Source organism: Lithobates pipiens, unplaced genomic scaffold (genome assembly GCF_037356315.1).
Source record: "Lithobates pipiens isolate NorthernLeopardFrog02 unplaced genomic scaffold, aLitPip1_a1.2 Scaffold_22, whole genome shotgun sequence".
NCBI lineage: Eukaryota > Metazoa > Chordata > Amphibia > Anura > Ranidae > Lithobates > Lithobates pipiens.
The window spans coordinates 324,179,542-324,194,413 of record NW_027507784.1 but is presented as its reverse complement, the minus strand read 5'-3'; the positions used below and the strand labels follow the sequence as shown (position 1 = coordinate 324,194,413).

Here is a 14,872-nt window from a genome sequence, read left to right as displayed (position 1 = left end):
TTGGTGCTTTATAAATAATAATAACATTAGCAGAACCAGAAACAAGTGTTGTATAAATATTTTATTTATTGCTCATCAGGATAACTGCTTTATAACACCACCTTTGAGCGCCTTATTTTTCACTCCGTACCGTAACTATAAGCAACAATCCACTTCCGCTTAGGACAGTTGCATAGATGACGTTTTACCATTCTGACATTTATAGAACAGAAGTTATACAACAATACAAAGTTTCATACTGTATATAAAATGATGAGCAATTGGAGGACCCAGTTTATTAGTGTGGTAATCAGTGCAGTGGGGTGGATTAAGGAAAGAGTAAAAGAGAATTGGACCAATTGTGGTTTCCAACAAGAAATTCCATTTTTTTTACCGATCAATAAGGTCCGGTATATATCTTACTTAAAGTGGAACTAAACCCTTCTATCGTTTTCAGACAAGGCAGCTGCCATCTTGGCCTCTGTTTGATCTGCAACTGCCATAATGCTGCACATGTGATCAGTTATGACACCGGCCATTGGATGGTTTGAAAGTTTGGTTGAGAGCACAGGCCCAGACTGGCAATAGGGCAGACTGGGCGCTCCTCTATACAGCGGATTACACAGGATCTCTCTTCGCTCGAGCAGTATGCGGCTTAATTACCCGCCCCCTTCCCACTTTCCACACCTCCTCACTACTCCTCTATAATTGGAGGGGGTGGGGCTTGTGGAGGAGGGTGATGGGGGGCTGTTTATGCTGGAAAGAGTAATGGGGGGGGGGAATTAGTGTTAGAAGGAGGAATGGGGGGGGGAATTGTGCTAGAAGGAGGAATGGAGCGGGGAGATTTGTGCTAGAAGGAGGAATGGGGGGGTATGTGTTAGGAGGCATGATTGGGGAAGATTTGGGCTACCACAGACCGCGGTCACATCTCACCTCCCGCTATGCGGCCATGCCTGTGTCTCCCCTCCCACCCTACTAGCAATGTGGGAAGGCTGTCCTCAAGGTTCAGGAGTGTGTCTATGGGAATGTTTGGCCATTCTTCCAGAACCACATTTGTGAGCTCAGGCACTGATGTTGGATGAGAAGGCCTGGCTCGCAGTATCCACTCTAATTCACCCCAAAGATGTTCTTGTCGGGTTGAGGTCAGGACTCTGTGCAGGCCAGTCAAGTTCCTCCACCCCAAACTCACTCTTCAAACTGTTCCCACAAAGTTTGGAGCATGAAATTGTCCAAAATGTCTTGGTATACTGACACCTTAAAGTGGTTGTAAACCCTTACAACCAACTTTGACCTACAGGTAAGCCTAGATTAAAGCTTACCTGTAGGTCCAAGAAATATCTCCTAAACCTACACTGTTCAGGAGATATTTCCCGAAAGACAGGCACCGCTGTCTACGACGCATGCGCCATAGACAACGGCGCGCAGGCGCACTGAGTGCGCCGTGGTCAACGGTGATATGCGGTGAGTGGTGGGTCCCGTGCGCGGGAGTGACGTCATAGCGGCTTTGCCGAATGACAGCGGCGGAGCAGCGAGACCCACCGAGAAGATGGATGCAACGGACTACAGGGGACAGCGGTGACTTCGCTGGCTCCTGTGTCAGGTAAGTGACACATAATGGACTACTATGCGATGCATAGTAGTCCATTATGCTTTGCCTTTGCAGGGAATGAAAGAGGAAGTAAACTCATCAGGGTTTACTTCCTCTTTAAGAGTTCCCTTCACTGGAACTAAGGGGCCAAGCCCAACCCCCTGAAAAACAACCCCTCACCATAATCCCCCCTCCACCAAATGATTTGGACTTGTGCACAAAGCAAGGTCCATAAAGACATGGATGAGCGAGTTTTGGGCTGGAGGATCTTGATCCAAAAGAACACCTTTGCGATGAATTAGAGTGGAGACTACGAGTCAGTCTTTCTTATCCAACATCAGTGCCTGACCTCACAAATGCGCTTCTGGAAGAATGGTCAAACATTCCCATAGACACACTCCTAAACCTTGTGGACGGCCTTCCCAGAAGAGTTGAAGCTGTTATAACTGCAAAGGGCGGGCCAACTCAATATTGAACCCTACGGACTAAGACTGGGATGCCAATAAAGTTCATGTGCGTGTAAAGGCAGTTGTCCTAATACTTGTGGTAATGTAGTGTGTATAAAAGAATATTAATGTGTGGGTATAGACATATACCTCTGTATATGTTTTATAATACCATTCCAATTGTATTATAGTGAAGTGATATACTTTACACCCCTGAAGAAGGAGTTATATATCTCTGAAATGCGTTGGATGCATGGAGATGCTTCATACAATTTTGCATCATCTACAGTATGACAGTGCTTTAAGATATTTTCTTCTGCAAGCTGTATCATGTTTTTAATGTATTTGGTTTTGTATTACAATAAAATTGTTGATATGCTTTTTAATCAATTTGTATGACATAGTGCCTCTAAAGTCCCTTCAGGGGGTTACAATTAGGTTTAGTCATTGTAAGTATGCATATGCCATATCTGTGTGATCCCTGTGGAAGTAATCTTCCATATTCAATGCCCAAAGCTTTCTCTGATTGGATGAGGTGGAGATTGTGATGTCGCCACCCCACCCTCTGCACTTTGTCCAATCACAGAACTCCTTGCATTCAAAATGCAAGACGTTCTGTAAATGGCACCTTTACCGAGCATGCGACCTCTGGTGTTCACAGTGCAGCAGAGCAACCACTTAGTAGAGGACCAAGAAGATAGTTGAGATCACTGGAGTAGTGGTGTCTAGTACAGTCATCATTACCTTCCACAGGAATCCCACGAGTATGCTACTGTATATGCATGGTTATATTGGTACAAGCTGGATCAATGTAACTACGCACACACAAAGCCATACCTGAAATTCAGCTATAAAGGATTAGTCCCACCAGATGATGTTTCAGTTATGGGTGGGCATGGGTGGGCATGACCACCCGGTTTCTAATATTACTCAAGGATAACAATGAAATACTCGATTTTGCCTTCAAAGAAAAAAAAACGTACTCCTCCAGATATCTTCTCTGTTTAATAATCAATTGCATCATCCACCAATGAAGATGAGACCTTCTTGTGGCGGTAACAGGCGGGCGGAGCTGAGAACTTTTAGAACTATAAAAAGCCGGGGGGCTGCTTAAACCCATCAGGATTGCCCCCTTAGTTTCTGTGGAGTGAAGAGAAATCCCACAGTTGACAAAGAGGTGTAAGTGATCCACAATAAGGATTTTATTTTTGGTTGAACCATAAATCCCATTAAATATGTCTAATTCATGGTCTCAGTCTTTCTCTGTGATTGGTTATCTTCACAGGAAAATGTCCCCCTATGTTATTAAGGTGAATAACAAATGCCCATTCAGCTCCAACTGATGCTTCAAAGTGAGGGGAGCTCCATCACAAGGCATGGGGCGACGTTAGAAAGACGGGTCACCAAAGCCAACCTCCTCTTGCAGCTGGTGGATCTCGGTCAGCAGGGTCTGGTCCTGGAGATTTAACTGCAAGAGAAGAATTAGAGGACTGAGCTGGATTATGTTGCCTACAATATTCCATACGAGGGGCAGTGTTATCATATGCGTTTGTGAAATTTTGCGTATTTTCACACGTGCAAATTTATTCTCGTGTTCACAATATGTTAATGGAAATGCATCTGCGTGCATGAGGTGTAAATTACTGACCAAAAATTTAGGATTTCTCTATTTTTTTTTTTACTGACATGGCCCGACTGGGGTTCTTGGTCACACTGTGCCTCTAATAGATACAGGGTGACTTACACAGAGGAGGGGCCAGGGGAGCTGGACAAGGAGCTTTCAGAGCTCTCCAAGGTAAGCTGGGTTCCACAAGCCCTCTGCCCAAAGTGACTCCCGTCACAGTGCTTATTTACGTACCTGTGTGCATAGGTACATTACAGTTAATGGGCTGTATTTTATCTCAGTAAAAAAAATAAGCTGTGCTGAGCATTTTCAAGCTGCCACGTGCAAGAGGCCTTAGAAACCCAAACATTATATAGGTTTTTAAGCAGATGCCCTAAAGAATAAAATAGTGGGTGTTGCATATTTTTTATGTCACACAATTTATCCGATTGTCTGATTGAAAATTTAACTGATGATTTATATTTTTGGGAAAAAATACACTTTAATGAATTGTAATGTGCAAAAACACAATACAATACCCAATTGTTAGGTAAAATATAAAAGATGATGGTGCACAGCAGTGGCGACTGGTGCTAAATAATTCAATGAATGCAGGGAACACATTCCCCCACCCCATGAGACGGACGACCTCCCCTCCCTCCTCTGTCCAAGTGCCGGATGGCTGAGCCGCTGTGGGTGAGCCATCCATGGTCACAGTGACGGCAGGTGGGTCAGTCGGTCTTCTCCTCTGGCTGTGCTCTCCTCCCTCCTACGCCTCCTCGGCGTCCAATAGGATGGCCTGTCATTTTGGCCAATCGGGAAATGGGTCTCATGACACGCTTCCTGATTGGCGGGGAGGAGATTCAGTGTGAAAATAGAGAATATTAATTTGCTATTGTCACACAACTGGGTGGGGCTCGGAGCGCAGTGCTCTGCGCCCCGACACTACCCTTTTTTTGAAGCCTATTAGAGCCTCTGTCTCTAATCACGTGCTTAAAAAAAGCAAAAAAAAAAAACACTCCCTTCATTAGAATCCATGCACGTGGTGCCCTTTATGTAGATCAGGGGGCCGGATGCATGGATGGGGGGGCCGTGCGGCCCTAATGGATAGGCCACCACTGGTACGCAGAGTAAATTGATACCAAACATGTCATGCTTTCAAATTGTGTACACTCATGTAACGGTGCCAAACTACGGTACCTAAAAATCTCCATAGGTGATGCTTTAAAAATCGTTTACAGGTTACCAGTTTGGAGTTACACAGGAGGGAGCTTTAAAAAAAAAAAATCTAACATATCATAAGTGTTACAATATTAAAAGAGTATGTATGGTATTCAAAAATAACAAACACACATGCTTACATATGTGGATACAGCATGGATCCAATGCTGCTGCATCTGTCCCCCTCTCCCGCCAGCTCAAAGTCTGAGAACTAACCAATCAAATACCGCTAATCGCTCAGTTCTCAGGTCTGTTCTGAGCACAGAGCAATGTTACCCACAATGTGCTCTGCCCCTCCAGAACTCACTAGAGCGCCGGGCTATGGAGGGAAGTGGAGTTATACCTCTCAAATTTCTGAGATGAGAATGAGGGGCGCTATTAGCAAAAGTATGTAGGCATAAAAAATGATTGGTAAAACCCACAAGTGCATTTTTACCACTACTATTCCTTTATATTGGCTTTTGGAATTTACAAATGCAGCAATTTACAAATTGGATGAAAGGTTTAGCACTGGAAAGCACTTTTTGAAAGATAAAAAGTGTATTTTATATACAACTATATAGATCAGACCACAATGAGGCACAAATGAGGAGTAAAGAGGGACAGAGGGACTTTGTTCCGAAAGAGGGACAGTCCCTCGAAAATCAAGGACAGTTGGAAGATACGGCTGACCAAGCTGTTATTTAGACATCTGGGTAGATCCTGACATTGTCGGGAGCTCTGCAGAGCCTGGATCCGCTCTGTGACGTCAGCCAACAGTGCTCTTCAGCCTGCTGGTGTCCGAATTTGGTTCACAGGAGTGCAGATCAAAGTGCGCTCCTGTGACCCATGAGAGAAGTATGGCTGAAAGAGCTTTGCCCAGAATTCTCCTTTAACCACACCTCCCAACTTTTTGAGATGGAATGAGTGACACCTATCAGAAAAAGTATGCAGGCATAGGACACACCCCCTACCACGCCCCCTTAAAGGAGAATTGTAAAAAAAAAAACAAGATTGGATAAACTCACAAGTGCTTTTTTTTACCACTACTATTCCTTCATATTGGCTTTTGGCATTTACAAATATATACATTTAGAAATTGGATGGAAGGTTTAGCACTGGGAAAAACTTTTTGATAGATAAAAATTGCATTTTATATACAACTATATAGATCAGACCAAAATGAGGGACAAATGAGGGGGAATGAGGGACAGAGGGACTTTGCTCGAAATCAGGGACAGTCCCTCGAAATCAGGGACAGTTGTGAGCTATGTTTTAACTCAAATTTTGGAAATACAATATGGTTTTCAGTATAATTAGGAACAAGAGCGACATACCTTTCTGGTGTATTTATATGACTGCTCAGCCTCCAGCTGTCGTCCAGTCTAAAAGAAATATCAGAAACGTTAGTATATAGAAACAGTACAAAAACATAAAAGGTAAGCCCCCCCCCCATTCCTACAAACTTACTAAAGCAGAGTGAGATGGAAACTTAAAGAGGAAGTAAACCCTGATGAGTTTACTTCCTCTTTTTTTCCCTGCAAAGGTAAAGCATAATGGACTACTATGCATCGCATAGTAGCTCATTATGTGTCACTTACCTGACACAGGAGCCAGCAAAGTCGCCGCTGTCCCCTGTAGTCCGCCGCATCCATCTTGCTGGTGGCGTCTCGCAGCTCCGACGAATCACAGCGGCGAAGCCGCGATGACGTCACTCCCGCGCATGCGCACGGGAGTCGACAAATTAGGCAAATCCATTCTTGGACTTGCCGCATTTAGTGCGCCTGCGCGCCGCTGTCTACGGCGCATGCGCCGTAGACAGCGGTGCCCATTTTCGGGCAAATATCTCCTAAACCATATAGGTTTAGGAGATATTGCTTGGACCTACAGGTAAGCCTTAATCTAGGCTTACCTGTAGGTCAAAGTGGTTTGAAAGGGTTTACTTCCTCTTTAAGACCAGGTATGTGGTACCAACAGGCACTTTTATTGGCCTGCTTGTGGATGGGTGCCGCGTGGTGCGTGGCAATAACACTCACAGTCCAGATGCCATTAGAAGAATTTGTATTGTAGTAAAGACAAAACAGTTTACACCAAACCCAGTGGGAGATGGCCCAAACGAGAACACCCATGGATGCCAACAGCATGTAGTAGAGCAGGTATCACCTAAACTGACCACGTCTGTCTGGAGGGGTGGAGTGTGGCCTGGCTGTCTTGGGCTCAACTGAAAAGACGTCCAAAGAGAATTGCAAGCCCTATGATTTCCCTCCTTGTCTGGAACCATTCCCTGCCACTAATCCTGTCCCTAACAGTCAGGGGACCTGTCCCTACACTACCCACACATGAATGCGTCAAACCTAGGGGCCAGGGTCTTAAAAAGACCCAAGATGGCAGAGTCATATGGGCGGCCAACATTCAATCTGACCATTGCTCCAGCAACTCAGGAAGCCATAAAGGTTCTTCATGACTTCTCCCTCTGCATTGCCGCTGCAGTTGAGCGCCACCTGACACAGACTGCACCTGCCTGTATGTTACTGTGTCACCGGCAATTGTGTAGTTTGAAATTATTGTCTATTCACTGATTAGAAGTATCTCAGTGTTGGGGCTACTTATGCCAAACCCTGTCCAAATGCGCCTTCCAAGGCAATATACTGACAGCAATAATGGCCATGTACACTACTCCATTGGCGAAGTTCCTCACGGATAGCATACTTTCTAACAAATTCCAAATCACCGATGGCACAAGACAGGGTGCCCACTGTCGCCTATAATATTTACACTTCTAATGGAGCCCCTAGCAGAAAAAAAAAAGCATCTCTGTGATTTATGTAGCACCCTGATGTTTAGGCAGGGCTGCTATTAAATTTAGTTGCCAGGCCAATTAATAGGAGATCAATTGATTTCCCCCTAATCGGTCGCTAAATGGATGGGTATCTGGTGACATTGTATAAGACAAGGGCATAGCAAGGACAGATTAAGAATGAATGGGGGGTCTCAGCCAATGGGCAGGGATTTTATTGGGTCTCTTGACCTGCTGGGAGAACATATTTATTTGGGTGAGGTCAGGTGATGGGGGTTCTGTGCCACCTGGACGGCTATCTGGGTGGACGTGTGCTATGTTGCCCCGGGCTGCTAGGCTGTAAGCCTCAAGCCTATCCCGGGGACATCTGGCTGCTAGGCTGTCTGAGGGCCTATCCAGAAGCAAGAGAGCAGCATAGGGTTGGGACTGCGGGCTTGTAGTCCAACCAGAAGTAACGGTTCCACTGGGAACCAGTTGCAGTCGGAGGTAGAGGGGAAGCTGTCGCCAATAAGGTACCATCCACCTTGCTATTGGAGACCACAGTGAGTGAGCCGAGACCAGTACCAGAGCAGACTTCTTGCCAGCCGGGGATGGTGAAGAAGTGGGAAAACTTCAGCAAGTGCCATACCAGGGACCCAGCGGGACAGCAGAGGTGATGCTTGTGGAGCATCAGTGAGTGCCAAGCCAGGGACCTAACGTGTCAGCGGGGTGAAACTTGAGGAGTATCTGTGAATGCCAAGCCAGGGACCCCGGCAAAGGAAACGGGGGTGATGCTTGAGGAAGACCGCAGTTTGGTGTTTTTGGATGTGCAGCCATTTCTTTATTCTTTCCATGCTTGAGGAAGATACTGAGTGCTAAAGTGGAAGAGCTCAAGGGAGCCAGCAGTGTTGCCAATCGCCCATAGATCTACGGGCAGCCCGTAAATTTAAGCCCATTTTCGGGGTGCCCGTAAATGTCCATTACGGGCAACGGTGCCCATAGAAAAGATGCCCGCGAGCTGACCATTCAACTGTGCAGGGGCCGCTCTGAAGCCAGCCGGGTTCGGGAGAACTCGTACACACTCGGCCGGGTGGCGCATGCACAGTAACGCAATGACGATGCCTGGCACCATTCTTAAATGTAAAGTAGCGGGATCCAGTGGCTAGTGGATCTGAAGTCTAGTGAGAGAGACTGGGAGCCTGTTGAGTGAAGACCCACAGTGAGCGGGTGTGGGGTAAAGAGAACTGTTCGTGTTGCAAATAGTTGACTACTATTACCGTTAGTAACAGCTACAAGATTGTTGCCATAGGAGACAGCGGTCCTACCTATACAGAATTGGTGTCCGGCTGGATGCCTTCACCTGTACAGCTGTCCACCTATAGAAGTCTCGGAGTCTGCTAATTATCTTTGCATCAAACTAAGGGTGTCCTGGCCCTAACCCTCTCTCCCTCAGTTCTGTTCAAGAGACAATAAATCTCTTTGCATTCAAAAAGTGTCTGGTGCTCACCTGTTCATCTTGCATCACACCCACCATGCCTTGTACCCACTCTACACTGAAAGTCAGCTCTCCCTTACTCTGGAGGTCACCATTAGGCCTAACAAGGCTCTGGACTTTTCTACATGTAGTCTAAGCAGTAATAGCAAAATCCTCTGATATACACTGAATGGTGAGCCTTATCTGAAGTTGAACTCAGTATTGTAAGATTGGGGCTGACTATGAGGCCACAGACCTATTAATCTTGCACAATTTGTTGAATAGAACACTGTCAGAGGACTAACAGAAATCCACCTTGCCAGTGTCAGCGTTTCCCTATGAGCCTGCGGGGTAGAATTGTGCAACGGCGCACACGGGTACGCAATGCGGCGGGTCTGCGCAAATTAGCGGGTTCGCACACACGCGATACAGCGGGCCGGTGCACTCGGGTGCACAATGCGGCGCAACAGTGTGCACGCGGTTGTGTGTACAACGCGATTCCCCCTGGTAGGCCTATAAAAGGCAGCTCTGTTTCCTGCGTCATTGCTGGTTTGTCTTTTCAGCTCCAGTGTTCCTGTGCCTTGCCTGTGTTTCCTGTGCCTGCCTGTTGTGACCCGGATTAGCCTGACTACTTTCGAATCTCCCCTGCACCTGACCCTAGGCTTGCCTTAAAGCGAAAGTAAACCCATACCTTTAACAGTTTGAAAAAACAGTTACATTTCCGGCATGTGCCGGGAATGTAACTGTAACATTGGTTGTGCTCTCAACCAAACTGTCAAACCATCCAATGGCCGGTGTCAGAACTGATCACATGTGCAGCATCATGGCAGTTGAAGAGTAAACAGAGTCCAAGATGGCAGCTTCCTTGGCCAAAAATGATAGGAGGGTTTACTTCCACTTTAAGGTCTTCGGCTTCCTCCTGGACCTGTTTCTGCCTGCTCCTTGTGTTTGATGCTCGGCCGGCTGTTTGACCACTGTGTATGACCCCTGGCTAGTTTTCAAGACTTCGTTCCTGTTTGGACTTTCCTGTGTTTGACCTCCACCCTGCACGAGTCTCTCTTCTGCCAGAAGACCTTTAAGCAAGCTTCACCTACCTGCTGGCGACCGGTGCCTCTGCATGCTCAGTACAAACTGTTCCACCCTCAGGGGTACTGTGCACCTAGCTGCAAGGAGAGCCACTCTCAGCAACTCGGCCCTGGTGAGTACCTGACAAACACATTCCACTGGATAAAAGCTATGACCAATACTGCCATAAAGGTGATTGTGATACTTAATAAGAACCCCCTGAGGATATAATTTATGACGAAACGCATAGGGTAGGACCAGACTGACGTCATCACGCACGCTCACCGCAGATCAGTGTTCCTCTAATCTGTTATGCTGTTTGGATGATTACAATTATATGCGGTACTGCTTCTATTTACATGTGAGTAAGCATTTTTATTCTAATAAAGTGGATTTAATTTTCATAACTATACTATGGGCATTGCTTTTTTATCTTATGTGTTTATAAGTCATTTTTTTTTTTTTTTTTATTGAAGAAAGGGACAAGTCTTTCTCTGGGCTATTGGGTACATTCCCAACAGAACTAATGACCACTTATCTCCTGAGGGTCATTTAATTCTGGCAAGAAGATGTGTAATGTGACAACTTCCCTTGAAGTGGAAGATTCTTGCACTTGGCCCTGCATGCTCAGTACTCTGATTAGCGCCATTATAGGAGTCACACATTGCACCAATGGAAACTGGGAGCTGATTGATTTGTGTAAGGACTATTTCACTGGCCCTATTCAGATTTCACATAGCTGTTTTTGCTAGGATCGTTTGTTTATTATCGATCAATGGACTTTGGGCACAGATTACGCGGGTGAGCAGATATTTTCAGTTTTGTTTCACTAGTAAAGAGTTCTTTGTATGTATGATTTGGCACATTTGTGATTTATATGGTTTAGCGCTGCACTTTAATTCTTTGAACGTAAAGAGAACTATCCATTCTATTGACAAATTGCCTAAACTATCCCAATATCCTCTCAATATGGGGTTTTTCAGGGTTGGAGCATGACTCATGTCTGTACCCACAGCCTTACACTCCTTTAGTGCTCATTTAAAGAGTATGTTACCCCAGCATTTCATATTCCTGATATGTGCCTGCTGTACCGTGTACTTGTATGAAAAAGTATCCTGTTCTCTTTGTATTGCTTTATTTGTGTGAAATCCCTGGCGATCCTACCAGTTCCCCTATTTTTCTATTTCAAACTGACCATACTAGGCAATGTTTAGTTTTCTGGCTGTCCTGGGAGCACATCCTGCCTGTCCTCCAACGATCAGACTTGTGCTGACACGACTCCCCCCCCCCCCCCCCCCCCCTTACAGCTTTTTCATTGAGAAGATCAGTGAGCTGCTTTTTCTCTACCCCACCTCTCCAACCCCCTTATGCAGCTGAGAACAGAGGGTATGCGGTCACTTATAAAAAAAATGAAATAAAAAAGTTAATTATAATGTTATATCTGTACAAAAATTGTATAAATGTAATTTCTTTTTTAAATGAAATGGGATTTTTTTTTTTTAACACAATGAGCCAAGGTTCACATCGCTATGATTTGGCACATTGGCGGCTATTGCTGCAATGGCACCGTCCGAATTCCCAAAAGTAGTTCCTGTACTACTTTTGGCGGTTTCAGGGGGCCAATTGTATAGACATCTCTGCAGTAGACATGTGCAATTAGTTTAACAAATTTTGACAAATTAGTTTATTCGGAAATTTCCAAATTTTTCAATTTCCGAAAATTCTAAATTTCGGAAATTCAGAATTTCGGAATACGGAAATTTGGAAAATTCAAAATTCGGAAATTCAGAAGTTCGGAAATTAGAAAATTCGGAAATTGGAATTTCGGAAATTGGAAAATTCGTAAATTAAGAATGAAAATCTGAAAACTTAAAAATATGAAATAACTAACTAATAATAACTATTAAAGTATAGGTATTGGAATTTCCTTTCAAATTTGGCTGTTAGTGAATGTAACGAGTATGAATTTATCTGAAGTTACGAATTAATTGAAATAACGAATGCCGTATCTAAATGAATGGAACGTAACGATCTAATAATAATAATAATAAAACCTTTTTATTATTATTATTTATCATTAATTTGTTCCCTTCCATTTGTTTAGCTGCAACATTCATTATTTCGGATAATTTGTAACTTCAGATAAATTTGTATTTGTTATGTTCACAAACAGCCAAATTTGAAAGGAAGTTCCAATACCTATAATTTAATAGTTAGTTATTATTAGCTAGTTATAATTTCAAATTTTACTGATTTTCTTTCTTTTTTTCAGATTTTCAAATTTTTGGGATTTTCAAATTTTTGAATTTCTGAATTTTCGAATTCCGAAAATTCGGAATTTGAAAATTCGGAATTCGGAATATTGTAATTCGAAAATTCTGCAAATCGAAAATTCTGAAATCTGAATTTTCGGATTTCTGAATTTTCGAATTTCTGAATAAAGCAAAAAAACAAATGAAATGAAAACTATTTTTTTTTTCATTGCACATGTCTACTGCGGGTATGAATTTGTGAAGTTCAGCTGAATTCTGATTTCTAACCTGTTGTCAGTGTGAAGCTGGGCTAAGGGCTAAACTTTAAAAATGATGAGCCTTATGGTACTTTCTGCACACTGAGATACTGTATATCTACATATACTTTGTATTTTCCAGCGTTATTGAACTTTCTAATGAAAATAAATAAAAGTCAGTTATGCAATAAAGAGCCCTGGTTTATTATTTGCTTGCACTTTCCACTGCCCAATGGCCCCCATGCCCCGTATCAACCAATCAGATCTTCTCCAATTGTTTGTATCAGCGATGGATTCCAATTGGTTGCTGTGGCCAACATCTTTGGTTTGTCTCTGTTTTATATATAAGAGTATCTGATTATACATATAAGGAGGATCTGGATTTTAGAACTCACCTTTAAGCATACGAGAGCCAGGTAGCCCCAAACCGATGGGTTGCTGTTATTCAAGGCATTGGCCTCCGAGAGAGCTTCCTCGGCCTCCGCCATCTCTTCTAGCTGTGAATAACAACGGTCTTCAGTGAATAATCAAGTTCCTTTTATAACCAGCTCAATGCTGCTTCCGCTAACTATGGCCCAGAAAAGAAATGTAAAGGATTGGCACATCCAGCTGATTTATTACAGTTCATGGTAAATCGCCCGCCCCCCCCCCCCCCCCCCCCACTGGTTTCTTCTGTTTTTGGTGAGAAGTGCAGAGTTCCGGGGTCTGCACACCAGCTATGGCCATTATGAGGGGTTCTCACCATCCCTGCTGGGTTTTTATATTTTATATTATGGAGAACATAATAGGAGGAGCTGGAACACAGAAAGGTAATGGGGGGGGAGACACAAACTCCCAGATGGGTGGGAAGCATAAGTATGCGTAGGCTAATCCCTATGTGTGGTGCCGATTCCCCTACTGTTAGGGCTTCCTCCCATGTTTGCCCCACAGTGCTACTCGCTTCCCCTAAATGAACACAATGAATACACTCACTCACCGTGTTCATTCATAACTGAAGCACAGTAAACGCTGCTCACTATGCTTCAGTTTGTGAATGAACAGGAAGCCGCTCAGCACAGAGTACTTCCCATTCATTCACTGTCCTGTGCAGCTGAGGCTGCAGAGAAAGGCATGTGTGTTTGAGCTTTGGGGTGCACACCCTAATGCAGGGGTCTCAAACTGGCGGCCCTCCAGCTGTTGCGAAACTACAAGTCCCATGAGGCGTTGCAAGTTTGACAGTAACAAGTATTACTCCCACAGGCAGAGGCATGATGGGACTTTTGCAAAGCTGGAGGACCGCCAGTTTGAGACCCCTGCCCTAATGCAATGGGCTGCACACAACTATGGTGAGAAGAGAGGCAGGAACTATCTTCTTTTTTTTTTTTTTGGTGGACTTACCTTTTAAGGAATAATTTGTCAATTGGTAAAAGGGACAGGCTTAAAGTGGTTGTAAACCTCAGACATTAAATATGAACAAAGCACCTGCCGTCTCTAATGTGTACTTTAATGTAAATGTAAATTTAATGTCTAAATTAGAGCACTAAATGTCACTTCTGTCTGCTGTTATGGACCTCTGCTATCAGCATGAATTTTTTCCGCCACTTTTTCCTGACACTAAGAGTAAAAAGGTGACAGGGGAGGGATCTCCAGCTCACAGCCTGTGATTGAGAGCCTCAGCCCTGCTCGGGTGTGCTGTATGAAGGGGGGTGTTTCCCTTTGCTCCACTCAGCTCTCATAGCTCTCCTTACTGAGCTTTGCAGTGTGTAATTTCAGCTCTCCGCCCACTGTATTCTGAAATCTCAGAGAGGCTTTATAAATTCTGGACTTTGAATGGATGTAGAGAAGGGAGAGACGTAAGGCCAGTCCCTGCACTGGGTATATGTAATGGTTTACAACCACATTAACCACTAGGGGACCAGCCGCCGCAGTTATATTTCCCCTGGGCAAATCGGCGAAGCTGTACATCTGCTGCTTTAAGACAACTAGGGGACTCGACGATGGAGCCGATGCGCGTGCCCGGGCTGCCACGATTTCAGCCGGACACCTGCGATTGTTCCTGAGAGAGACAGAATGGAGATCTGTCAATGTAAACAGACAGATCTCAGTTGTGTCCAGGGTGAGGAGACAGACCTGTTGTTCATACTAAGTATGAACAGCGATCGGTCTCCTCCTCCAGGCAGTCCCATTCCCCCTACAGTTAGAATCACTCCCTAGGACACACATTTAACCCCTTGATCACCCCCTAGTGTTAAC

The 14,872-nt window shown here is 44.5% G+C and overlaps 1 protein-coding gene across 4 annotated transcripts in view; it reads right to left on the bottom strand.

Moving 5' to 3' along the window:
- Positions 1-2,993: 2,993 nt before the first annotated feature.
- The window catches only part of CFAP70 (cilia and flagella associated protein 70), a 77,924-nt gene continuing 66,045 nt past the window's right edge, over positions 2,994-14,872 (bottom strand). For all 4 annotated transcript variants that reach the window (XM_077449534.1, XM_077449537.1, XM_077449535.1 and 1 more), the window contains 3 exons: positions 13,036-13,137; positions 6,154-6,201; positions 2,994-3,481 (listed from right to left, as the gene is read on the bottom strand). In XM_077449534.1, coding sequence (XP_077305660.1) covers positions 3,401-3,481; positions 6,154-6,201; positions 13,036-13,137 — 231 coding nt within the window. In that variant the 3' untranslated portion in view covers positions 2,994-3,400. The remainder of the gene's footprint in view (positions 3,482-6,153; positions 6,202-13,035; positions 13,138-14,872) is intronic.